This window comes from Cynocephalus volans, chromosome 6, assembly GCF_027409185.1.
Source record: "Cynocephalus volans isolate mCynVol1 chromosome 6, mCynVol1.pri, whole genome shotgun sequence".
NCBI lineage: Eukaryota > Metazoa > Chordata > Mammalia > Dermoptera > Cynocephalidae > Cynocephalus > Cynocephalus volans.
In genome coordinates this window covers 92,208,110-92,235,942 of record NC_084465.1, presented here as the reverse complement: position 1 = coordinate 92,235,942, position 27,833 = coordinate 92,208,110, and the positions used below count along the sequence as shown (strand labels likewise).

General features: G+C 41.6%; 1 protein-coding gene across 3 annotated transcripts in view; it reads left to right on the top strand.

Annotated features, from left to right (window-relative positions):
- The window catches only part of SCRN1 (secernin 1), a 58,438-nt gene that overhangs the window by 12,896 nt on the left and 17,709 nt on the right, over window positions 1-27,833 (top strand). For 2 of the 3 annotated variants that reach the window (XM_063098829.1, XM_063098830.1), the window contains exons 2-4: window positions 5,644-5,803; window positions 18,684-18,865; window positions 24,631-24,833. In XM_063098829.1, coding sequence (XP_062954899.1) covers window positions 5,645-5,803; window positions 18,684-18,865; window positions 24,631-24,833 — 544 coding nt within the window. In that variant the 5' untranslated portion in view covers window position 5,644. Of the gene's footprint in view, window positions 1-5,514; window positions 5,536-5,643; window positions 5,804-18,683; window positions 18,866-24,630; window positions 24,834-27,833 lie in introns of those variants that run through there. The other variant, XM_063098831.1, reaches the window with a different exon arrangement.

The following is a 27,833-nucleotide window of genomic DNA, read 5'->3' as shown; positions in this document are numbered from 1 at the left end:
TTTCTCATTCCTGGGTAAGGTGACTGGTGAGGGACCCTCTGTGGCTTCATTGAGATAGAGGGGCAGGGCGTTTCGCAGTCATGTGAAGAAAACCCCTGCCCGGGTTCAGAACATTCACGCCTTCAGTAACCACTCACTGAACTTGAGGACAAAGACCTTTTCTGCCACGCAGCTTCCTTTCTCCTTGTCTGGACATTCTGTAAGCGGTCTCCTAGTGACAGGAGTGCAGCACTCCAGGCCCACAAGCGCCAACTGCAGCCTCCTGCCACCAGTCCGTGAATGCTGGCAGACGCAGCTCCTTTGCAGTGAACTCCAGGGAAGCAGTAACATCTTGTTCCCTAGAGGAAAACATGAATCCTGGAAGAAGTTTGATAAGGAGGACAATGACGGTTAGAAACTGCGCTGAGGGAAACTTTACCACAGGCCATGATGGCACAGTATCTAAAGCTGCACAGTGCAATACGTGTGACTATTTCATTTTTAAATTTTGATTTTTAATTGTGATAAAATACACATAACATGAAATTTACCATCTTAGTCATTTTTAATTGTACAGTTCAGTATTCACACTATTGTGCAACCAATCTCCAGAACTTTTTCATCTTGCAAAACTGAAATTCTGTACCCATTAAACAACAGCTCCCCATTACCCCTTCCCTGGCTCCTGGCAACCACCATCTACTTTCTGTTTCTATGAGTTTTACTACTCTAGATACCTTATATAAGTGAAATCATACAGTATTTGTGTTTTTTGGGACTGGCTTAGTTCACTTTGCTTGTCAGCTGTTTAGTTTTAAATTAATTAAAAACTCGTTTCTCAGTTGTGCTAGCCAGCCACATTTCAAGTGCTCAGTTTTCCCATTTGGCTAATAGCTTCTGTATTGAACAGTTCAGACAGAGAATATTTCCATCATCTCAGAAAATTTTATTGGACAGCACTGGTTTAAAGGAAAACTGGTGGCTTACCCTAAGAACTGACTAGAGTTGGGGACTCAGGGGAAAAAGTATTGGATATTTTTTCATACCCTGCTGGCCAATAAATAATCTGTCTCATTTTCACCACAAAAATGATACCAGCTGCATGATGTTTTAATAGTTGCAACTTGCATCCTTATCCCAACCTCCAGTCATTTAATATCCCCTCTCCTCCAGTAGCATGCAACATTGAAAATAATTTCAGTTGGAAAACTTAAGGAACATAAATATAGTAGTCCCCCCTTATCCTCGGGGGATACATTCCAAGATCCCCAATGGATGCCTGAAACCAAGGATAGTACCCAACCCTATGTATACTATGTTTTTCCCTATACATACATACCGATGATCAAGTTCAATTTATAAATTAGGTGCAATAAGAGATTAACAATAATAAAATAGAATGATTGTAACTATATACTGTAATAAAAGTTCTGTGACTGTGATCTCTGTCTCTCAAAATGTCTTCCTGTACTGTCCTCACCTATTTTTGGACTGTGGTTGACTGCCAGAAAGTGAAAACGTGTGTAAGGAGGGACTACTGTATATAGTACAGATTACAGATAAATGCACTTTAAAATATTCTTAAAAAGTACTTCTTAGGAAATGGCTGTCAGCTTTACCATCTATGGGAGTTAAATTGGAGTGTTTCATTAATCAGAACTGTTAGTTTATTGCTCACCTGACAAGAATCCAAATTGGTATTTGCCACAAAGAAGCCTTATTCAGTAGACCTGCCCTTTAAGCCTATTGCATTTAAAGCTTTTTCCTTGAGACCTTTCAGTAAAAGAGAAAGGTTGTATCTTAACACACATTTATATGTGTGTGTACATATGCCCAAACTTAAAATTAGGGTTTTTTTGTATCAGTGCTTACCCTTACTATCTGAGATGTATGTATGCTTTCTAAAAATGTTTTTCTAAAAAAAAAGTTCCTGTCCACAAAATTGATTTTATAACCCACGAAAGGGCCACAACATACAGTTTGGAAAAACTGCTTTGGCCACACCTGGATTCAGCGTCAGGCCTGCAGTGTAACACCGCAGCGCCATCCTCTCACCTCCTGGTCCCCATGGCTCAGAAAACGGCCTCAGAACTATGCCTCAAAACAAGCAAGCGTTTAAAAAAAGCCATCAATCGTGGCTTTATTTCTGGATAAGCTCTGTATGCTGATTTTAATCGGGTTTAAGTAGAATGTAGTTATGATAGAAAATCCATTACCAAATGGTTATACTCTGTTTTTCAAAGCCAAACATAAATAATTAAAAATTTTCATGCTATAAATTTCTGTATTAGCATGTGTGATGGGGAATTAATTGAATTACAGTTTCTTTCCTTTTTTTTGTTTTTTTGCAACGGAGAATATACATCTCACAATTCTGTGTAAGGTAATAAAGGAAAAGGAAAAAAATCTTTGTCAGTTTCTTGTGTCTTGCATGAATAATTTAACAGTTCATAAAAATCCTGTAAACAAAGATTTCAAAATACATGTTTTATATGGTATATGGATAAGGTGACTTGTCAGATTTTTTTTCTTCTTTAGTGTGAATATTTGGTATGTTAACCAGTATTTTGAGAAATAATAGGAACAGAATTGAGTTTCCTTGTATCACTTTCAGAAGGATTTCATGTCGGGGTCACAGGGTCACAAGAGAAGTGGCTTCCACACTGGCCAGTTTTTCTTTTCCTTACTGGATAGTGGTAGGAGTCCACTCACTATTTGTGTGAAAATAGTGATGAGAGTTTGTGTGCTCCTTAGTAACTCGGAGTTGGGCAGCCTGTTAAAAAAAAAAAAAGGAAATGATCAAGAATATGCGTAAGATGTATGCACGAAAGTGTTCATCATAGTGGTATACATACAGGTGAAAAATAGAATGCCTTTATTCTAGGTCTTTCTTGCATGTACAGCTTCTTCGTTTATCTCTCTCTTCCCCTCAAGCCTGAAGATAAAGCAGTTTTTGTGAAAATGGGAAAGGTTAAGGAGAGAAAGAACTGGGGTGTCTTTATCTTTCTGGCTTTTCTTCCTCACAGAGGGGAGGGAGGATATTTCCTGAGCTGTGAGGGAATTATTTTCAGGGTTGTGGGGGTTCCCCCACTTCTTTGCACCCTGGGGAGGGGCCTAAATACAGGAAGAGTCTGACAGACCAGGGTGTGCATGTGTATGCAGACTAGCCCACAGTAGCCTGGATGTAGAAATAGCAATATGGTTCCTCACAAAGATGTTTCTAAATAGAATATTGCTGACTCTGTGATTTCATAACTGCCCTTGTAATGAATGAGGCGAGTCAATTTGAATGGCTTGCTTAACAGAAATTTTGAGATGCTGCTCTGTTTTAACAATCAAAACTCAAATGAGGCTACTTTTGTAACCTCCACAGTTAGCAAAATATGTTCTCAGGCATCATTTGATTTGATACTCATGATAAACCCGTGGGCTGGGGCAAAACATTTGCAGAAGAGGAAACCTGGGCTCAGAGAGGTAAAGTGTCTTGACCAAGGTCGCACAGCTGGTAGTTGGTGGAAAGGAGTTTTGAATCCCAGTCTAGTACTTTTCTGAGAACATTGCTTTACTTCTTGTATTTTGGACTCATAAAATAAAACACATTGAAGTTGGATAATTGATGATACAAATGCAATAGTTGGTTCAACAGATAATGTTTGTTGAGTGCTTATAATGCGGGGGTTGGGAAAGGGACTGCTACAGTTGAGTGGCATAGGTCCTGCCCTCAGGGAGCTTTCTTTGAAAGAGCTGAAGAAGTACATTTACAAGCAACAAATGTACTTTATTCTAGAACAAACTGAATGTGTTAGTGCTTCACGTTAGTGGATGCTGAATGAATGCCTGAGTCCTTTATAGAAGTCTTCCTGAAAGAAGGGTTTTGAATCAGATCCTGAGGGATATGCACAAAGACTAAGGGAAGGGTGTTCAAGCAGGTGCAGGGCATGGTGGTGAGAAAAGAGAGTTGTAGAGAGTCAGCTTCTGTTTGGTGGAATGCTAAGAAACAAGAAAAGAGCACTTGAAAATCTACCTTGCATAAGACATTGTGTAGAGCTGGGCTTAAAATGGTGTGCAAGAGACCTGGTCCCTGCTTTCATATTGCTTAGACTTTGGAGGGGAGATACTAAATATTGTTTGTTGGCAGTAAGGTAATTATACAAAGATTTCAAATTGTGATTTTTCCTATAGAGGAAAAGGACAGGAGTCTATGAGAGTGTATAGTACAGCAACATAAATTAGGGTGACATTTCAGCTGGTGCGTGAAGGAGCTGGAGTTAATTAGGAAAATAGATTTAGCGAAGGGAGCGGGGAAAGGAATGCTCAGGAAGAAGGGTGGAGCATGTGTGAAGGCCCTGAGGTACTGGAGGAACTAGAAAAAGGTCTATGTGCAGGAGTTGTGACAGTGGAGGGGTGAGTGGTCTGAGATGAGGCTGAAGAGGGGGCACAAGCTTGATCAGATTTTGGTTTTTATTCTAAGAGCTGTGAGAAGTCTCTGAAGTATTTTACGCAGGGATGACATGATCAAATCTTCCTTCTAAAATGATCACTTTGGCTGCAATGTCAAGAATGTTTTGGAGGGGGAATAATAGAGGTTTTGGAGCCACTCCTTAGGAGGCTACTGATCCTCTGGTCCAGGCTAGAGATGATGGTGGGTTGGTGTAGGGTGTGGCAGTGGAGATGGAGCAAAGTGGATTGTTTCCATAGAGATTTAAAAGATTGAATCTACAGGACTTGGTGACACGTTAGATAATGGAGAAGCAGATGGTAAGAATGGTACTTGAGTTCCAGATGTTCCAGTGGGATGATGGATGGTGAAGCTGGCCATTGAGGTGGGAACATTGGAAAGAGAACCAGTTTGGGGAAGAAGAGATGAGATCAGCCTTGGATGTCAGGGAGGCAGTTGGGTCTATGGGTCAGGAGCTCAAACTGAGAATGGAGCTGAATTAAATGTGTAGTTCATTGGTGCATTACTGGCAAGGGAAGTTCTGGACATGGATGAGTTTTCCCAGAGAGAAAAGAGCATTAAATGAGGAAAGAAGGATCGAGCAGTGAGCATGCGCAATGGCCAGAGAGAAGAGAAGAAGCCAGCCCAGGAGCAGTGAGAGAGGTGGGAGGAAAACCACATGGTGTTTGAGTGATATGTCATTGAGGCAGATAAAATATTGTTTAAAAAAGGGAGTGGTATCTTTCAATTCATCTTTACACCCATTCCCTCATCACATTCCAAAATCTGTTATGGGGCGGCCATGTACCTCTAGTTCTGAGGCACTCGTGTAGCACAGTTACAAGGTATACTTGTTTATTCTTTTATTACTGTGACAGATTGCAGTGTGTGTGTGTGTGTGTGTGTGTGTGTGTGTGTTTTCTGCCTGGAACAATAACTTCCTTTCCTTTCTCCTGCGTCACTGCACTTTTGGCTGCCACTGCAGTTTGTTGCCAATCTGAGCTCATTTAATCCCACAGAGTACTAACCAATATCAGGTCTCGGTAGCTCTCTAATTTTACTCCAGGCGCCCACCTTCATTTGCCAGCTGGGATCTCTTAATGAACTAGCTGCACACAGTTGAGTAGTAAACCTATTTTAGCTGGTGAAATATGCTTGAAGAGCTTGCTGCTGGAATGTTCCATGTCAGGCCCGCTTCCCCTCTCTCATTGGTATTATCTTTTCAGGATGGCTGTAGCTCCTCCAAGTTACTGTTTTGTGGCCTTCCCGCCGCGTGCTAAGGACGGTCTGGTGGTATTTGGGAAAAACTCAGCCCGGCCCAGAGATGAAGTGCAGGAGGTTGTGTATTTCTCGGCTGCTGATCATGACCCTGAGAGCAAGGTGGAGGTAAGTCACGCATTGCACTCTGTGGATTCTCACTTCTCTTTCTCTGGCTTTGCCCCAGCACACTGTCACCTCTTTCTTGGGAGCCTGCTCAGTACTCAGAACTGTCATGCTGGTTCTGCTGATTCCTGTTTCTATTCAGGTTTGCTCATAGCCTTAAAAACAGTTACATGGGGAATTCTATGTTCACTGCTGTGGCCCTTGTTTTATAATTAAGTAAAATATTTACATGGTTCCAAAATCAAATCTACAAGACAAGGTTTTTTTTTTCCCCTATAGGTAACCATGTTTTATAAGTTGTTTGGTTCATGCTTCCATTTAAAAAAATTATGTTATTTATGAAGGTACTTCAAAAAGTTCATGGAGAAATAGAATGGAAACATAATACAAATCTTTCCATGAACTTTTTGAAGTTCCCTTATATGTAATAAATTACACACACACACATAAACACATACACACATATGTATATTCACCATAGTCCCTTTTCTTCTTTCTTAGATTAAAGGTAGCATGTCACATATACTTTTCTCCACTTTGCTTTTCAACAAAAAACATATCTTGAGGTCACTCCATACAGTATATGCAGGTGTTCCTCATTCCTCATTTATAGCTGCGCAATGTTCTACTGTATGGACGTATCACAGATTAATCAGTCCCATATTGCTGCTGGACATTTGGGCTGTTTTTCAGTCTTTTGTTATTATAAATAGTGCCAAGGTGAATAATAGCTTTATTCGTCTGTTGTAGTGTCTTGTCTCAGTTTATATATTTTCATCATGTTAAAAAACTATCCATTAATTTCTATTTGAGTGCTTTAGAAAACACTGTTTTTGTAACTATTTCTTTGGGGTAGATGCCCAGAAATGGGATTGCTGGGTCGCAAGGTAAATAAATATGTAATATTTTTAAATATTGTCAAATTTTCTTCTATAGGTGGTATACCATTTTGCATTCCCACCACCAATGTGTGACCATGCCTTTTTCTCCATATTCCCAAAGAGTGTTGTCAGACTTTTCATGACAGCAATTTTGTGTTAATTTTACATTCTACTGTTTTACTAAATTCTTTTATTGGTTGTGTCAGCTTTCATCATTGATTCTCTTGGGTTTTTCAGGTATATTGCTATATCACCTGGAAAGAGAGACAGTTTGATTTGTCTTTATCTCTGATTATTTTCTTATCTGATTGCTTTGGCTTATATCTTGGATTCAATGTTAAGTAGTAGTAGAGATAGCGGGTATCTTTGCCTTTGTGTCTGACCTGAGTGGGGCTGCCTCTAGTGCTTCCTCAGTAAGTAGCATGCTGACTTTGGGACTGAGATTTATATAGTTTTATCCAGTTAAAAAGTATACATGAGTTCCTATTTTGAGTATCTTAAAAAACAAATTAGAAATAGGTGTTAAACTTTGCAGAAGGTCTTTTTAGTGATTATGGAGACAGTCAGTTAATTTTTTTCTATTTATATGACAAAGTGAACAATCTTTGCATTCATGGAAAAACCTTCTTGGTTATGGTATATTTATTTAACTCTGTGTGTGTTTAGATAGTACTTGTTTGCTAAAGGATGAAGAATTTGGGGGAAAAAAAACTGGGGCTGGTAGATGAACAAGTTCTTTCCAGTGACATGACCTCTACTCTTTGGCGTTCTGTGGCTTACAAAATAAATGGATTTTTCTGGTGGTCATGTTCAGTTTTAAGTGGGTATTCATCAATGGGTATTTTATTTTCTTATCTGAATCTTTAATCACTTGTCTTAATCCTGTAAAATCACTAATCAGCACCAAACAGCAATAGAACTCTCTGAGGAGGTGCTTATTTTAGATAAATTTAACAAAGGTACTGAAATGAAAAGGCAGATGTGAGCATGACTTGGCCTGGGCTGTCTGAGTACTGGGCAGTGGCAGACTGTTTCTTATGGGACTTTCACCAGAAACACTTGCCTTTCATGTTGAGCCACGAACTTAATCCCAGCCCCTAAGCTTCAGTGGAACTTTCCTTTTGTAGCAGTGAAGAAGAGCGCTAGGTTCTCTGGTGAGTGTGTTAGATATAAAATGGGTATTCATCATGAAAGTCCATGAAAATCCATGTCATTTAGGTCGGAGTGTTTCTTTTTCTGGAACAGAACTCTATAGATGAAGTTTGCTGGTTTGAATTGTTTGTGACCTTCCCTGTCTATCTTCCCTCAATATTTCTATCGTTTGTTCTTGAGGGACAAACTGAAATAATACTTTGATTTTCACGTGGGCAGATTTAAATTCCCAAAGGTGGCTGCACCAAATCCCATCCCACATGCACTTCTTACAGTGTGAAAGACACTCCTCCCGACGTTATGTGACTCCCACGGCTGGGTCATAAAAGGATACAGCTTCTGCCTGTCTTTTTCTGTCTTGGGACTCTCGCCCTAAGAACCCAGGCATCCTTCTTGCTGGGAGGAACCCAGACTAGCTCTCATGCAGAAAGAACCCAGGTCTCCCGACAACCAGTGCTAACTGCCAGACATGCGAACGAATGAACTTTCAGGTGATTCCAGGCCCCAGACACTGGAGTGGAGACATACCATACCTGCAATTTACTGTCCAAATTCCTGACCTATTGGAAATGGTTGTTTTATACCACGAAATTTTGGGGTAGTTTGTTAAGTAGCCATAATCTCTACAATATCTTACAAATGCCATTTACAAATATGTCTGAAATAAATATTTCAGAAACATTTGTTTCTTTTGGGGGGATAGGCTAAATACCTCTTAGTATTTTACTCTCATGGTTATAATTATTTTAGGAAATAGGCTAGATTCCTTTTATTAGTTAACCCTTGGTATATTATTACTCAGATACACTGTAGGTTAAATCATGACCCCTTGCTATTCACAATAGCCACGAGATGGAATTAGCCAAAATGTCTATTAATGGATGAATGGATAAAAAAAAAAAATCCCCTGTGGTGTATATATACACCATGGGGTACCACTCAGTTATAAAAAACAAATGATAACTTATCATTTGCAGCAACATGGATAGAACCAGAAACCATCATGTATGAAGTAAGTCAGGCACAAAAAGACAAATACCGAATGATATTACTTGTATTAGAATATTAAAAAAAAAAAGAAAAAAAGTGGTTCTCATAGAAGTGGAGAGTAGAATCATGGTTACCACAGACCATGGGCTGGGGATGGCGGGGAGGAGGAGAAGTGGTGGACTAATGGGTACAGAAGTTTGCCATCTACCTTAAGTGAATCACTGTGCAGTATATGCATTTATTGAAACAACACACTGTACCCTACAAATATGTAGAAATAAATGTTAAAGTATTTTGAATAAAAAAACATGTCCCCTTGTATAAATAAGTGCAATTTGATAGGTACTATAAATAGTCTCTAAGCAAGCCCTGACCTCTTTTCTGATTTCCAGACCTGTGTTTTAAACTGCGTCTGTACATTTCCACATGCATATTCTACAGGTAAAATAACCTCAGAGATTAAAAACCAAATTCATTCCACCCATTTCATTGGTCCCTGTTGCTCCAGTAGCACCATCGTCTGCCACACAGTTTACGTGAGAAACCAGGGAAAACGTTGACCCTCATTTTCCCACCCATCCCCAGATGCACAGGGACAGCTGTCACTGAGTCCTGGTGCTTCCTCTCATGTGTCCCCATCTCCTCTCTGCTGCCCCATCTCATTTGGCCCACCCCATCTCCCTTCTGCTATACTCTTACTGGTCCTGGGTCTCTTTCTCCTAGATTCCTCTCTTTGCAGGATTACTAGAATTTTCTCTCCAGAACACAGCTCGGTCACTCCCTTGTCGAGAAATGCTTGGTTTTGTTTACAGGATGAGAGTCCAGGCTGATTTGTATGCCATGTAGGACTCTTCCCTATGCACCCTGCTCACTTTTCCTTGCTTTTCTTCTCATTCTTTCCTTTTCTTTTTTAGAGCAGTGCTATGTTTACAGAAAAATGAACAGAAAGTACAGAGGGTTCCCATATACCCCTCACCTCCCAGCTTCCCCTGTATTAACTTCCTCATTAGTGTGGTATGTTTGTTACAGTTGATGAGCCAGGATCGATACATTGTTATTAATTCAAGTCCATAGTTTACACTCTTTGTGTTGTATATTCTATGGGTTTTGACACACGTGTGGTGACATGTATCCACCACTACATTATCACAGAGGATGATTTTACTGCTCTAAAAATCCTCTGTGCTCCACCTCTGCATCCCTACCCCACCCCACCATGCCTGGCAGCTACTGATCTTTTCACTGTCTCCATAGTTTTGTTTTTTTCCAAAATGTCATATTGTTGGAATTGTACAGTATGTAGCCTTTTCAGACTGGCTTCTTTCACTTAACAATATGAATCTAGATTTCCTCCAAGTCTTTTCCAGGCTTGGTAACACACGCACATATATATTTTTATTTCTGAGTAATATTTCATTGTTCTAGATGTACCACAGTTTATTTACCCATTCACCTGTTGAAAGACATCTTGGTTGTTTCCAGGGTTTGGCAATTTGAATAAAGCTGCTATAAGCATTTTTGTGCAAATTTTTGTATAGGTATAAGTTTTCAAGTCATTCGGTAAAGATACTTTTTAATGTAATTTTATATTTTGAATAGTTAATTTAGTCATGTGGTTCGAAGACTAAATGATATTTAAAAGGCTCACAGTGAGGAGTCTTCCTCCTGCCCTATCTCTATCTACACTGGTTTCTGTCTTATGTAACACTTTTTATTAATTTCTTGCACATCCTTCCAATGTTTTATGCAAATTCAAAAAACCATGAATATTTGTCCTTATTTTCTTCCTTTTTTTTCATGAAAATAGCACATTATTTACACGCTTCTGAAACTTGGTTTTAAAATGTACTGTAGTTTCAAACTTATAGAAAAGGTCTGCATTTGCTTTTTTCACTTAACATTTTCTAAAGCTTTTTCTATGTCTGTATGTAGAGATTATCTTTTTTTTTTAAATAGCTGCATGGTGGTCCCTTGTGGAGATGTACTATAATTAATTTACTCAGTCCTCTATTGCTGGACACTGGGACTGTTTCCAGTATTTTGCTAGTCCAGAAAGTGCAGCTGTGAAGAACCTTGTACATAAGTCATTTTGTGCATGTGCAGGTGTAGTCTCGGCTGTACTTCCAGATGCAGTATGGATGGATCATAGGTAAAGCTTTTGTAATAATCAACCTCAATAAGAGTTGTACAATTTTCTGCTTACTTTTCTGTCCTTATTTTTAGTTGTCCTCTCAGCTTACACTGTAGTCCCCAGCTACATTCAGCTGCTTGTCATTTTTTAAGCAGACAATGAATATACTTACATTTCTCTGTGCTTTTGCTCTTTCTGTTGCTGAGAATGTGCTCTCTCTCCCCTCCTCTCATCTGCTTGGTAGACTCCTATGCATCCTTCGGGGACCCAGCACCAATATCCCCTCCTCCCTCTAGCCTGCCCCTCCTCTAAGGATATGTAGCACTTTATGCATGTCTTAGCATTATAAATCAGTTGAAATATACAGTCACCTGGAACTAGGGGGATGAGTTCTGGCCTAGGAGGTAAGGATCCTGGATTCTTGTCCTGCTTCCCTTTTTATTGTGTCTTGAGTCTTTAAGCTTCTTTGAGACTCAGTTTCCTCATTTGCCAGATGGAGGTCATAACACCTGCTCTGCCTGCATTACAGCGCTTTTGTGAGATACCCATGAGCTGACATGTGAAAGCACTTTGTAAACTCTAGAAGAACATTATAAAGAGAGGGATTTTTTCTTTTTTTTTAAAGAATTGTCTAGTGCTGAGAGGTTCTGTGATTTCAGATTTCAGTTCCTAAACTCCTGTCTTTAGCACATGCTTCAGGCTTACTCTTACTCTTTTTACTCCCTTACAGTCACATCTGTCTCCATTCTCTGTTCTTGTCCCAAGTACAGAATGACAGGTTCTTTTCCATATTTGGGCCTATGAGCTACAGTTACCATAATGTAACTTTCATAAAAGGACTGTAGCATATAGGATTTTTTTAAACTCTGAAGAGTGAGAACTTCCAATAAAAATCCATCTTATTTCTCATCCGTTTAATGACATTTTATTTATTTTTTGTCTGGTTTTTTTTTTTTTTGGCAACTGGCCAGCGTAGGGATCAAACCCTGGACCTTAGTGTTAGCGGTGCTGCACTCTTCGTTAGCTCTAACTGAGCTAATGGGCCAGCCCTCATTTCGTGATATATTAAACATAAGTATACTGGGATTTTCTTAGAAACCTCATACTTGAGTGTTGCGGTCCCAGGAACTCATGTTCTGTGAATAACCATGTGCAAGACACTGTCCTCTCCAGCCATGCACCCCTGCAGATTCCTTCTTCCAGGGATCTCCCTTTCCAGCTTGTCCACTTACCCACCCTTATGCTCATGTCAGTCAGTCCCATCCATCTATCGTCTACCATATGTCAAGTTCACAGTGCTTGAGGCTGGAAGAATAAGAAATAAGATCCTCCAGCACAGAGCTCCTCATTTCTAAAATTACACCGCACGTTTTTGTTTAGCTGCACAGTTGGCAGATTGGAACAATCTTAATTTTATATTCTTTAGTCTTTCTCATGTGGATTCTAGGTTTTTAACCACTTCTCTTATGGTTGCAGAGTAGGATGGATAAATATGTATCTATTTCTTGAAAACTCCTCTGCCCTTTCTGAGGATGCAGTACCACTGTGCATCACAGAACTCATCTTGACTTGACCTCGAGTCCTGCTTCTCATTCTGGGCATGGGTGCTGAGGGAGCAGATGGGTACCTTCCTGGATTATGATGTGCTCATGTGACAGTGTGTGTGTGTCCGCCGGTGTATACATGAATGCACGCCCATGAATGGTACAGCTCTATTCTTAAAATGTTGAATCTTTTATTTGGGAAAACATTGATCCAAAATTAGAATACTGTTCTAGAAAAACAAAGGATTTCAGCTAATGTTTACATTATTATACTTGGTTCCCAATAGGCTAATTATACCACAATTTATGGAGACAGAAAATTCTTGATAATAAAGATTTGGCACGTAATATTTTTTGAGTTTGTTATTATTCAGTAATAAATCTCATTTCCATTGTTTCCCTCCTATAAAGTTAAAAGTCTTCATTGTTTCTTTCTTTCTTTTCCTTTTTTTTGAAAGTTAGCTTTAATTTACATTTATTTTCCACTATATGAAGTTCTGTGTGGACTCAGTATCCTCAGAGTGGTTATATGACTTTCATGATTTGGGGCAGGGTTTTGGTAGATCATTTCTCTTTAATTCACCAGTGAAAATGTTTACAAGAAGAATAGAAAATTACCAACTAATGATGGCTGGTAATGTTTTTGGTAAAATTGTCCAGGTGGAGGCTATATTTGTGATGTGTGGAGTGTGCATGTGTATGGGGGTGGTCTGAATTTTAATTCTGAAGGTTATTCTTACAATAGGAAAGCACAAGTCACTCTGGAATCAGAGAGCTGTGCAAGGCTGCTTGGCCCCTGGGCTGACTGCACACTGTTCTTCCTGTCTGATTTTCTGTTTTCTTCTCTTTAGTCCCGGGATTGAGAGTCCCCAGACTAGTGTGGAGTTAGACGCATCTCCCTCCCTTCCATGAGCAAGTTGCTTAGCAGAGGGCATCCTTCCATGATGTCTCCTTCCCCATTCCTAGTTCTGACCTCAGGCCTTTTCATCGCCCAACCCCAAAGACCTTAAAGCTTCAGGGAAATAAAAAGCGGCTCTTCTGAAGTGTGGTAGAGGGTGTTGTCCTGTGATCTCAGCACCCTTTTTTGTCTTTATTTAGACACATATGAATCTTAAGGACACATTTTCTAAAACCAGTCAAATAGGCAAGACGTGGGGGTGGGGCGGGGTAAAAAACTTAAAAACAAACAAGCAAAAAACCCTCGGTGATAATTAGCAATGCTGCTTTAGAGTTGCCAGTTTTCTAAAACTAAAAGTATTTCTCTACAGCATCCCATTTTCCTGCCTTTTTTCCTCCATGCTGAGGAGTTCAGCCGACTCATTGGTTCACGTCACAGTGGTTTCGCTGGTGGTGCCAGGGTCGTGTTTGCCATCTGAGTACAGTAGGAAAGACACAATGGTAGTGTTTCATCCACTGAAACGCTTATTGTGCAAGCGTCTGTATTCCCCCTTTCACCGGGTGATTTCTAGAAATAGCGTATGCTGGAATGTGGACAGGGTGGGCGATGGTATGAAGCTGATCTTGCTTTTCATTTTTGACACAATCACACAAAATAATAAAGGGCTTGCTCTGCAGAGGACTTGTTTTTGTCTTTGTCTCTAGGGTCTTTTCAGGGCACATCTTTTCCATCCTCCAGCCTGGCAGGGGTTCCCTGGAGCCACCGGAGAGAGTGGCGAGCTCAGGAGGCAATTCCTTGAAAACCCCGTTGTTAGCATTAGGGAGGGCTGGCGTTTAGAAGTCTGCCTCACCACGCTTCTGTTCCGGGCATTCTTATATATTACGTGGTCTTGGCACCCAGAAGTCACATGAGTTGAAAGACTTCTGATACCAAAGGCTGGGTGAGGGTGGCTGTGGGGCAGCAGGGCCAACTGCTCATCTCTTTCCGCAGTTCACTGGAACAGCTTAATCACTGAAGCGGAGACCAGCACCCTCTCTATGAAGATAAGTCTTTTACATGACGGCACTTGCTTTTCTCTTCTGCTTTCCTAATAGAAATTTGGCTAGGGATTTTGATTTGTGGAACTAAATTGTTATTGCCACACTGAAAGATTTCAGGTGTTTTTCAGACTTTTTTTCCCCCCTCTAATGAAACCTCCTCTGCTACTTCAAATCCCATTTCTCTGCCTCATTAATAACATGGCAATTGCAAAGGTTGGTGGATTTTATTTAAAATGATGACTGCCTACGCAGTTCATGTTCTAGATGGCTGACTTCACCAAGTTTGGCTAATTACATCTTGTGTAAATGTTTCTAATTTTGTGAGATTTGCAACCAAACTGGGATTTGTAACTAAACAGTCTATGTGAAACAAATATGTTCCTCTCCCCCACCCACCCCCCAGACCTGTGATTAGCCAGATTTAAAACACAATGGAACGTGTGTGAATGGCAGTCACAGAAGGGCCCTTGTTAGGCCCAGGCTTCTGTGGTCCATGACAAAGATGCTGCAAGGGACAGTGTTACAGACTCCCTGAGGCTCGGTGCACGTGAGGGGATCTGGCTGCATCGGCTTTCAGTCTGGTGCTTAGGAGGGGCTGATCTGGCCCATCTGGCCACTTGGGGGTCCCTGTTCTTCCTCATCATTCTGAGTTTGGCCTGAAAAGTGTCAAGTTGTCTGCAAATATTTTGAACTCCCACAAAGACCATCTGGTCTTTTTGATTCAATTCTCACCATTTTTATCAGTCAGTCCTTATTGAAGCCCTTGTAGTTCTGTGCCTCGATGTCATCATCGTAGCTCCCCTTAGCGGCAAAGAGGAGCATCACAGAGGGGACCTTTCTTTACCATGAGCACACTTCTGACGTCCTCGTTTCTCTCTTTTCTCAGACTCTTTGCTTTGTCTGGAATACTTTAATGTCTGGCCCATTTTTCAAGATCACCTCAAATGTCACCCACTTCACAAAGCCTCTGGCCACTTGGATATGTTCTCTGTTTCCTTTGGGCCTTTATTGTGCTCCCTTAGACCTTTGTAACTCATCCATCCATCCATCCATCCATCTGTCCATCCATCCAAAGAAAGGTTTATTAATGCCTAGTATGTACCAGACTTGGGATGTGTCTATGACCTAAACAACAAAGATATGTCCCTTCCTCATGGAGCTTATGTTCTGGCTGGGGAGATAGCATACATAAACAGTAAATGTAATAAATGAGTCAATTCTTTAGTATTTTAGAAGGGGACAAATGGAATGGAAAGGGAAAAAGAAAAATCAGAGCAGGATAGGGTTGATCAGAAGGGTAAGGTGGGAAGGGGTGCGGGATGCCATGTGTGTATAAGTAGACAGGATTCAGTGACACATACTGCAGTCGGCCTGGTGGTTATAGCAGTTTGTGTGCATTCCTTCTCCTTCCCTCCCAACCAAAAGGACTGCACATCCTCACTGATTTATTGCCAGCAGCACTTAGCACAAAATGCTTTGAGTGTCATTGGTACTCTATAAATAATTGGTGTGGGGTAAATGCTGGACATAGACCTATTCCCCTTCCCTGTGCTTACCAAAGTTCCTCCTCCCCCCTGGGAAACTACCCCTGGCCAAGGTAGTTACACAAGGAAAGGCACGTCTCCTTTAAGATAAATGTCCTCTTGAAGACAAATGGAAGACTGGAGGAAGAAGGGACCCTAAGTAAATTGGCATGCTGGTGTGAAAGTACTCTGGCGCCAGGAGGGTAGCGAGGGGATTGACTTAACTACACAGCCTGATCTCCGCTTTGGGTCATGTGAGCTGGGTGAGGGGCACATAAGCATGTAAATAATCTACACCTCTGCTTTTATCTGTTCACTGTATAACTGTTGTATGTACCCCATGGTGGCAAGGATTTCCAGCTGGCCAGCTGCCACCAGCAACTCCCGTAAGTCTGATAGACCAATGTCTCTACCTCTTGGCCCCAGTGAGCTCTTTGGAAAAGGCAAACACTACGTCAGTGCCCTCTCAGATCTGGGGCTCCTGCAACACAATTGGTAAAATAGAAATGTGTAAAAGTAAATTTGAGGACAAAGAAAGAAAAAAACATTTCCTATATTTACTTTTTTTCCTGCCTTTTAAAGAAAACCTTATGATAAATCTATACTTAAGAAACTGTGATTCCTTCCCTATTTATTCATTCTTTTTAAGACAAAATTTGTCAGTGGTGTTCAGTGAGGACAGGGGTTTTGGAACGTGTTGGGCAACGCCTGGACTATTTTTTTTTGCATGGAAGTGTGTAATTTTAAGACATAAACTTCAGTTCTCTTTAGCAAAGCACAGAGGATCATAATTTGATTATTGCTTTGGCCAGCTTTTTGCTTTACAAGAATCATTTTTTAAAAAAATAAATAACTTTTGGGAACAAAATAGGAGAAAACATTTCCAGTGTATATTTTATTATTAATTTGCCATGAAAAACTCAAGGGTCTCTCTACAACCTCTGGACTTAGCTTTCTGTTTATACAAATATTCATTGAAAGAAGTAACGTTATCCTAGCACGGAGCAACGTCTCACATAAATTGTGCACATACAGGAGTCACCTGACCATTAAGTTTGTGTGCAATGTGCATTTCAGTTTTTACCTGAGGTTTAGAGATTATGGGAAGTCAGTGTGGAATACCTTTCTGGGCTGCATTCAGTTGATATAGCTGGGTCTTGAATAATAAAAAAAAAAAAGATCTAAGGCTGCAGTTAATCCAATGCTTTCAGCTACCCAATTTACAATGTAAATGGCTGCTGCAGCTGATAAAATTCTCCCTTGAGAGCTCCAGAGCTCTGTGTAATTTAGAGCTATGAATACTATACTGCAACCACCACACACAGAGTGTGTCATAGGTTCATAGGATGTCAGAGTCAGGAGGCCCCTATGGGTAATCTTGTTGAGTGGTTTTCCAACTGCTCCAGCCCAGTGCCCTTGTGGGCCATAGTGTGGGGAGGGGAAAAAAGAAAAACAGGCAGGCAGGCTCTGAGTGTCACCCCCTCTCCAGTCCCATGTCTCTTCCTCCCTTTACCTTGACACACTTTGACCAGTTTTATTGCTTTTGTGCTTCTATGTGATAGTTTATATAAAGGAAGGGTTCAGAGGTTAAGAATACTTTGGAATAAATAATTTGATCTGAATCAGCTCCCTCCTTTTCAAGGTAAAGACACAGCAGCCTGGAGAAGGTAAGACGTGCAGCTCTAAGTGGTGTGAACTGCAGTTGACAGCAGTTAGAAATATACCTCCCCGGGACTGTTTCCCTGTGTGTCTACTTCACTGGCTTAGTGTGAGAATCAGATGGGACAGACAGAAAGCACAATGCATTAGAGAGTGAGCAGTAGTCCCCCTTATCCACAGGGGTACATCCCAAGGCCCTCAGTGGATGCCTGAAAGTGTAGATAGTACTGAACCTACATACACTATGTTTTTTCCTATGCATACATACTTCTGATAAAGTTTAATTTATAAATTAGGCATAGTAAGAAGTTAACAACAACTAATAATACAATAGAACAATTACAAAAATATGCTGTAATAAACAGGTATGTGAATGTGGTCTTTCTCTGTTTATTTCTGCAATTTTGCATTTAATATTTTTGGGCCGTGGTTGACTGCGGGTAACTGGAACTGCAGAAAATGAAACTGTGGATAGGGGTAACTACTGTACGTTGTAATGCAATAGTTAAATGTAAATATTATCATTTTCCCTTTACTACCACTAGAGTAATCATGTAGGTTGTCAAACTGTGTTCCAAGAAACCCTGGGGATCATGCTGGGGGCTCAGGGACCGTCCTTCTTCAGACAAAGCATCTTCCCTTTGATCTGCTTTCTGTGTTAGGCTTCCATGTAGTTTCTTTGGAAGATAGGGCTCTGTAATTTCTGAAGAAGTTTGGAAATCAGCAATCTAGCAGGATTTTTGTAAATGAGAATAAATAGCTGTGTTCATTTGAAATGCTGGCAACCATCTGGGTAGGGCGATGATTGGCTGAACACCTGGTTCAAGGTGATTGACGTCCATTTAATAACTATGAATAGACTGGCTTGAACCAGAGACTGAAACTCACATGGAGACCTTTGAGCTGCATTGAGACTGGGGGTGTCATTTAAGCTGGGTGTTCCCAATGCCTTTTATTTTTTGGCTTTGTTTGTAACCGATGTAATGGTTTAGTGTAAGAACCACGGTGGAAACTAAGCGGTACCTGCCAGGTGATGGTGCTTTCTTTCCTGTCTTCATTTTTCAGTGCACTTACATTTCAATTGACCAAGTTCCAAGGACCCATGCCATCGTGATAAGCAGACCTGCCTGGCTTTGGGGGGCAGAAATGGGAGCCAATGAACATGGAGTATGCATAGCCAACGAAGCCATCAACACCAGAGAACCAGCTGCTGAGACAGAAGCCTTACTAGGGATGGATCTGGTCAGGTACTGCATGGTGATTCTTTGAAACAACTGCCCAGAATAGGTTGGAAATGAGGACAGGATTTCTTTCCCCCTAAACCTCATATTTTGTAACATAATCCTCCCAAAGAGGACATGCCTTTTGATATAAGATCTGAGATAATGGAAAAAAAGAGTAGATTACAAGGAAGGGTATTCAGCAATAAAAAAAGAATCAAATACTGACACATGCTACAACATGATTTTGAAAACATTGTGAGAGAAGCCAGACACAAAAGGTCACATATTGTATGATTCTGCTTTTATGAAATATACAGAATATGCAAATCTGTAGCGGCAGAAGGTGGATTAGTGGTTGCCTGGGGTTGGGGTGGGGGTCGGGGAATGGGGAATGATTCCTGATGGTAATGAGGTTTCTTGTTGGGGTGTTGAAAATATTCTTAATTTAGATTGTGGTTATGGTTGTGCAACTTTGTGAATATACTAAAAACCACTGAACTGTATAGTTTAAATGGATGAATTTTATGGTATGTGACATATAAAAGAAAAATATATAAAAATACATAAAATATAAAAGAAAAAAACAGATTACTTCCCTCCTTTCCCCTCTAAATCTCAGTTGTCTTTTCTCCCACTCCCACTATGTAACAGAAGGCACTGGGCGTCTAAGCTGGATGGGACAGGGTCTTTGCCTGTGTGTTCACTCCTGTGTCACAAGCCCTGGGAACTGTGTGCCTGGCACATATGGGTGATCAAGAACTGAATTTTGAATGAATGACTAAAATAGAAGTTGGGCTGGAACAAAACGATGTTCTGAAATGACTTTCTTTTTTCTGAAATAGTAAAATGAAATAGGATTATCACATAGTTGAAGGAAGATTGTGCTGGAGCTGGGGGTCTTGGATTTCAGTGTGGATACACCAAGTTACATCAACTCTCAGTACCAGTTTCCCAATTTTTCGATATGAGATCTAGATTGGATGACCTCTGAACAAGCTCCCAAAGCCAACATCCTATAAAAACATTGACATTGGTTCTGTAGGGGGAAATTGCACATTTAGACAGAGGCCTCTGTGACCCACCACTTCTGCCAGCTGATGGATGGATCTGATAGGTATTGCCTTTGTCCCTTCCTTACTCTTCCTGGTTCTCGTACACTCGGAAGGAACAGCTTCCCTGAGCTGGGGAAAAGGCAGAAAAAGCCTTATATATATAGCCAGTTTTCTCTTAACAGAATAAAATGTATAGGATAATAAGTTTTGAGCTTATGTTTTGACAGCACCCCCAGTATTTTTAACCTCCATCCTTAATAGAAATCCTGAAAATGAAAATTTAACAATGAAAAATATGCCCCATTTTATTCCTCATTTATAACTTTGTGTTTTGAGTTATATTTGCACTGTGGGACTTTTACAACTGGCAACCACCACTTTAACAGTTGATTTCTAAGGGATAGTGGAAGAGAATGTTTCTTTCTTTCTTTAAAGCCTCTGACGTATCTTCTCAAGATTATCAACCAATAAAGCGACGGGTTTACTGAGTGTCTACTTTGTGCTAGACTCTGTGAGCAGGTGCAGAAGCTCAAAGCATCAGAGATTTTAGTCTGGTTGCAGGGAGAAGATAGAAAATTAGCAATGCAAACTCAGCTTTAAATTAGCTATGATCAGTTCAGCCAAGCATAGTCAGATTCTAAGGGGCCATTTTATCCCAACCAAATTCTAGAAGTGACTCATGAGTCAGAAGACCTCTTATATTAATTTCTAAGAAGTACCAGGTGATGCTGATGCACAGTCGATGCTGCAGGTCCATAAACCACAGTTAAGTGGCAAGATTCATGAGCAGTGGTTCTCAAAGTGTGGACAGTGAACAAGCGTCACCTGGAACTTGTTAGAAAGGTAAGTTCTTGGTCCCCATCCCACACCTGATGAATCAGAAACTCAGCGGCCGGGGAAGACAGCAATCTGTGCTTTAAGAAGTCCTGCAGGTGATGCCGTTGCACAGCCGAGGCTGAGGACCACTGCTCCAGAGGGGACTTTGTCTCGGTTGCATTCTTTCCATTTTGGGCTCGGTGTCTCGCTAGCCATCACGTGTGAGGTGCCACTCTTTCCCGTGTCCTTGCGGGTGCTCTGCTCTTGGAAACCAATTCTTCCCTGGACAGCTCTTGTGAGAGGATGCTGTTCACGTGTTACACTCTGTTGCAAGTGCCTGCTAGACTGTGGTTCATAAGGTGGGTGGTTGTCCCTACATGTACTCTGGTCTTTTGTGCTTTCCATCAGCATGTGAAATCCAACCTCAGTTCAAAGAGAGATAAATGAATGACAGTAGCAATTTAATAGGCACTGACTTTATGCTAAAGATCTAATTTGTATGTTTCTCAGAGTCTTGTGGGAATGCAGGCGTTAGGCAATCCTGGTTTTATAATTCATTTTCAGTGATGTTTATGCTAAAAGCCAAGCTTTTGTATTTTTGATCCACTGATCTCGGTGAGAGTCTGACCGCTAGTCCCTTTCTCCTGAGGAAAAGGCACGTAAACACATATACACATTCTTGCATGTTTCATGAGGTTGGTTCCAAGTAACAAGTAGCTGACAGGAGCAAACATAAACATGGGAATTTATTTTTTGGAAGTCAGGATGTCTCTTACAACCTAGGGTCTGTCTGTCACGATAACGTGTCTGGGCCTCAATGTGAATGAGAAAGAACTAGAACGCTTTTGGAACCCATTAGTCAGTGGTGTGCCAGGAATAGTAGCCAGCTTGGGGTGGGGGAGGGCAGCCCTGATCTGTGTCCTTTTCCAGTTTCCACAGTGTAAATACCCCACCATGACAGATTTCAAGCTACCAATGTTTTAACAACTGGCTCAAAGTTCCTGAAATTTAACCCTGAGCTGGTACTGGTGGCGCTGCAGATCACCACATTCTTTCAGTGTTTTGTGCCTCTTCTTCCTTTTGCATAACTGCTTTACAGTCTTCATCCCAGACCCAGAACAACATGGACAAAGCACCACTTTGGAAGGGTTTGAATTGCACTGAAGCTAGATATCAGAGTGAGACTCTAACCTTGGCCCATTTAATTTTATCCCTTTCCCTGTCCTGGTCCTGCCCATGCTGAGATGTAGTAGCCAAAGTGAGATTAGGCAAGGGGCCAGAACAGTGCTGTTCTTGCAAAGAGTCTCATGAATCTGCCCGATCTAGAAGGTGAGACAGTTGTGAATGGCTTTAAAATAGGCCTCTGGATGTTGTGTGACTTGTGGCCCCAGGTCACAGCAGGCATGGTCTCTCTGGAATCTCCTCTGTACCCAGTGCCATGGGATTCGTCTGCATCTTCTTAAGTGGAGAGTGTGTAACCCCAGTATTAATCACATCCTTGTACTGTGGAGCAGATGGTCCTGTCCTCATCCCATGGCAGCAAGACCAGGTGGAAACGGGCAGGTGGGACCCAGGGCCTTGGCAGAGAGGTAGGAGCGTGAAATCATAATTGTGTCTGTGGCTGAGTGCTGTGGTCCTGCTGCAGACTGCACGTAACACGTCAAGGTCAGCGTGGGAGGCCCAGTGCAAGTTTTGGGGGTCTCAGTGTGGAACACAAACCGGCAGAACCTCAGGAGAGTGGTAGAAACTGCAAAAGAGAAGTCACAACCTCCAAAGACGGGCTATTGCACCTGGCTATGTATTCACATGTTCCTAGCACATGTTGGCGTGGGCAAGTTGGGGCCCTGCAAAGGCCCTGGGAACAGAGTTCTGCCTGGAGAGTGTGTATGAGGCATTGTGACTAGGGCCACCATGGGCCCATAGAAAGGAGGAAGGAGTGCTCCAGGGTATACAGCTCGGGTCATGAGAGGCCCTCACGTCACACTTGCTCACTCCACATCCTCGAGATGGGGTGAGTGCTTGCTTCTGCGACTCCTCTTTGGAGAAGATGACACCAACCCGCAGAAAAGTCTACTTAATTCAGTCTTCTAATGGATTTATTCTTTTATCACTTTCCTAAGGACTTGGCGTTCAGCTTTGTAAATTACTGCCTTGTAACCAAGTCTTCCTAAATAAGCTTAAAATGGGAACTGTCAAATGAATTGATATATAATTATCTGACTGTGAAAATAAGCCTGTTATAAGAATAAGTCCTCAGCATATAGTTGTATTATCTTTTCTTCTCCCTGGCAGCACAGTGAAATATCCCTTTAGGAAGCATCAAATTGGGTGAATTTTAATGGTTATTATTTGTCAAGTGAAGATTCACTATCTTGGTAGCTATCGCCCCTGTTCTGAGTGAGACTCTGGTTCCTGTCACTGGAATTATAATTTGAGTGAACAGATAAATAAATCAACATTTACTGAGTACATATCATTTGCGACCCTCTTTCATAGCAGCCTGAGAGAGTATTGTTTCACTTTACAGATGAGAAAATCAAGGTTTGGAAGGGCCACATGACTTAAGATCATACTGCCAGCCAGCAGCAGAGCCAGAACAAGAAGCTAGGTCCCTTTATCTCTGAATCATCTGTGTCTTTTCCAGAGCGTTCTGCCTCTGGAAATGTACTAATTAACTAACTTGGTCCTAGGCACTAGCACTATGTATTTTCACATTAATTATCTCACAAAACCCATCCTCACAGCAACCCAATGACATTGGTACTCAATTTATAGATGACAACCCAATGACATAGGTACTCAATTTATAGATGACAAATTTATAGATGTAACCTGCCCAAGGTCACACAGAGGACAATATCTGTGCCCTCTTTAAAAAGTCTATTAATTGGAAAAGCCAGGGGGAAATGGATGTCTCACTTCAGAAGGAATGTATGTTCTTTTGATAACTGAGGTTGTAAGCCACACCAGTAGATGTAGGCTGATAGGTAGGAGGAGAAACACGTAGAAAAAGGATGAGCTATGTCCTAACCAGCCACCCTAACCAGAGATTCCTTATGAAATTTCTGAGCAAATTATAAGCACAGAGCACAATGACTGGCAATTGACTTACTAATTGTCTTTGTCCGTTTGGGCCGTTAAGAAAATACCATAGACTGGGTGGCTTATAAACAACAGAAATTTATTTCTTACAGTTCTGGAGGCTGGGAAGTCCACGATCAAGGTGCCAGTAGATTCAGTGTCTGGTGAAGGCCTGTTTCCTAGTTCATAGATGGCACTTTCTTGCTGTGGAAAGGGATGAGGGAGCTCTCTGGGCCTCTTTTATAAGGACACTAATTGCACTCAAGAGGGTAGAGCCCTCATGACCTAGCCTCGTCCTGAAGGCCCCATCTCTTAATACCATCACATTGGGAATTAGACTTCAATATATGAATTTTGGGGGGACACAAACATTTAGGACATAGCAGTAACCAAAATGCCTAGTGGAGAGTAATAGAGATCAAGCTGGACTGGGCGGAGATTTTCTTTTTCCCAGGCTAGAGTCAGGAGGGAGCACTAGCCAGAGAAAAGGGGTCTCACTAAGAGCCAGAGCCGAGCTGGTCAGGTCTATAGAGACAGAAGCAGAAAAGGGAAGAAGAGGCTGAACTTCCTTTCAAGAGGGAGACGCCACTGGGCTCCTGATTCTTCTGTGTAGTAGGGGAGGGTCCAAAGACAAAACACTCCCATGATTTTTAACTGAATATGTGAGATATGTATTCTGAGTTAAAGTGCCATTGATTGGTTTGCATATTAGTCTGCATATTTAACATGTTTACACATGTTGGCATGCTTCATAACAGCCTTGACCCAGTCTTTGATCACTATGGTAATAATTACGTGATATGAAATGACTGATATATACATCTGGTTTCTTTCCTGCAGACTTGGTTTAGAAAGAGGGACAACAGCTAAAGAAGCCTTAGATGTCATCGTCTCCTTGTTGGAAGAACATGGACAAGGTGGGAATTATTATGAAGATGCAGACGCCTGCCACAGCTTCCAAAGTGCGTATTTGATTGTGGATCGCGAAGAAGCCTGGGTGCTGGAGACCGTGGGGAAATACTGGGCTGCTGAGAAAATCACAGGTGAGTGGGTGCGGACGGTGAGGAGGCTTGAGGACAGGAAAGGCTGAGGTGGACATTGCCTGGATGAATGGCGTCAGGCCCGGAGGACTTGTGCTGCGGTTGCGGACCCTCCCTGTGCTGGACCTTCCTGCTGAGGTGCCTCTCGGTTCTGGGCATCTCCCTCCAGAGTAGAACCTGGAGTGTCTGAACCTGGGGTGAGGAGATGGCCACACCTGGAAGCACACTCTGAACATTTCACATTTTCTGTTTGCTTTCTGGGCAGGACCCAGTTTTGACTACCAGCAGCAGTTCCATGTCTCAAACTGTTACTTGGTTGATTGGCCAAGGGAGTGTTGATTCTTTGTTCATAGCAGGTCAACAAATCCCTTCAACCAGGAGCTGCCTCTTGTCACCTCCAACCCTGTAGCTCTGTGTGCTTGGGATATTCCTCCAAAATAGGAGTCTGGATCTGTGTGAGGACCATTGAATGCCACTCTGGGCCAGCAAGGCCATTTCTCTGTGAGGCAGTGTTCGTAGAGAAGCAGAAGACTAGAGGCTCCACCTGGAAGGATTTAGTGCCCATAAAACGGCTGCTCTGAGGGCCCTGCAGCGTCTTGCTTCTAAGACAGTGCTGGGGAAGGAAATGTTAGGGTCTTGTATCCTCACCTCTGCACCCTCACATTCTGGACGCCATGGGGGCCCAGGGTGAGTTAAAGGGCTTCTAAGAGGACTAAGTAGCTCTAAGAGAGAACTGGCCAGCGAAGCTCCCCTTACATTCCTGAGGTCTGGATGATAAATACACCTCCTGAGCACGGCCGTTCTCCCTTCCTGTGCCCACGGTGGACATGGCTGGTAGATCACGGCACTCTTCTCTTGTTGAACCCATACTTGGCCAGTGTATTTTTCTCAATCCAATTTACCAGGAAGTCTCTTCCAGTTAATCAGAAATGATGATAGGGATCAAACCTATTAGCCATCCCTACCTTAGGGGTGATTGGAACCAAATCTGACCAGAGTTAGAAGCAGAAGATCTACTGCAGAAGTTGGGAATTGAGCCTGTTGTTTCTGTGCACAAAGTTAGTCCAGTGATCAGGACTTCTGTGGATGATGGTATGTGTACCCTATACAGAGTTGGCCCACTGAGGCAGTGAAATCTAGACTGTTGTTTCCTGGCCAAGCTGTGCAAAGTCTGGGTTGGCCTGGTGGAGAGGATGTCATTCTCACAAGGGTGCAGAATGGGCTGGCAGTGCCCATAAGCAATCACAGTTTCTCCACCCTCATGTGCCCAGCAGGTACCACTAGGACACGTGCCTGCTTGTCCAGCTCTTGCAGTAGTTACAGAACTAAGGCAGCCAGTGTGGCCCACCAGGTCTCCAGCTCTTCTGCGATGTAGGAACTTAGAACTCCTTTTTAAAAACCCTTCCTAAGCTGAAGTTTTGATATTGAAAGCTTCCATCAAGGAGGCTAGCAGTCCATTCTTAAAAGCAGTCACATTTCTTTTAAGTAGAACCTAAAACTTTTTGATCTATACCAGTGTTTCAAAAGCTGAGCTTCCCTTCAAAATATAGCTTTAAAACTCCATCTCCACAAAGTGCATGTTGTCTTTCACTAAATATTTATATTTTTCAAAACCCAGCCATTTCTTGGATTCATTGATTTCCTATCTTCTGATCTCAGCAGCAGTGTGATTGATTGCAGGAGGATTTAATGCACTCTCCCCCCAAATGATAAGTTCTTAAAAGCAAATGTCTACTATAAATCAAATAAAGTCTGTAGAGTTGTTCACAAGAAGTTTTTTTTTTTAATAGCTTAGTTATGAATGATGTCAAAATCTGGTTTTCATTTTTAAATTGTTTATAATTTTACTTTTATGGTGCCCTCTGAAAATATGAATGGCAAAGGACCAATGCCCATCAGCCAGGAATGTTTATTTTGGAAGTGTAAATCAGTGAAGCAAAGCGTATTGGAAAAACTCAGTCCAGCACTGATCCTGCCTCTAGGAACTGGTTTTCAGGCAATAATGGCTTTATTGCAGCTAGTAGTTTAGGTTCTCTCTCTCAACTTCATTCTCCAAGAATTTGGAAAATCAAATGTGGAAGCAGCAAACATGAATGGCCCTTCTGAGCTAACACTAATAACTTGTTAGTGTTTGTACTCTGGACAAACATTGAGAAGCTTCAAGCATCTGGAAGCTTGAAAGCTGAGTCATCTCCTATGGATCTGCAGCTCAGGCTTTGGAGAAGGCACAGCAAGCCTGCCAGCTGAGAGGAGAATTTCTGGCCTACACCCCACTTATCAAGTGGAATGTACTCAGAATGCATGCATTTCTGACTCTAGATTTATTCAGCTGCACTTCTATTTTATGAAAAAATAATTTCCATAAATTTCTCTCTCTCATTCATTCTCTCTCTCTCTCTCTCTCTCTCTCACACACACACACACACACACACACACAATATTTGTGAGTACATTCTGTTATTTTAAAATGATTCATTATCATTGCCACAGTGTTTTTCTAAGTGTTGAGACTGAAAAAAAGTTGAAGTATCCAATTTGCATTTTTTAAAAACCATATATATTTGGATAGGGGTTGATGATGTGAAGTGTTTTCCCAGGTGAAAAAGAATCAGACTGGGGAGGAGGAATCGCAATAGGTGCTTTAGAGCATGTCTGTGGATGAACCGCATCCCCGTAGAGCAACCTCATTCTAAGTCTTGTTAGCTCAGAACCTCTTTAAAAGAACCTTTCACTTTTCTTGTAAGTAATGAATGCTTGGGGTTTATTTAGTCAAAATGAAGGGCATCACATATTTGTTTTGATTGCAGATTTAAGGTCAGTGAAGTGACTGTTGCTTATTTAAAATGGGATAATGCCTAGTGAAGACTGGTCAGACAGTCTAGGAGTTCTCCTAGAAAGAGGACCGAGGCTCGGCTGTTTCTCTGTTCAAAAATTGAATCCATTCCTCCCTGTAGTTCAAGTCAAAGCTTCAGGGGAAGGATTCCCTGTAGATTTCCATTTCTT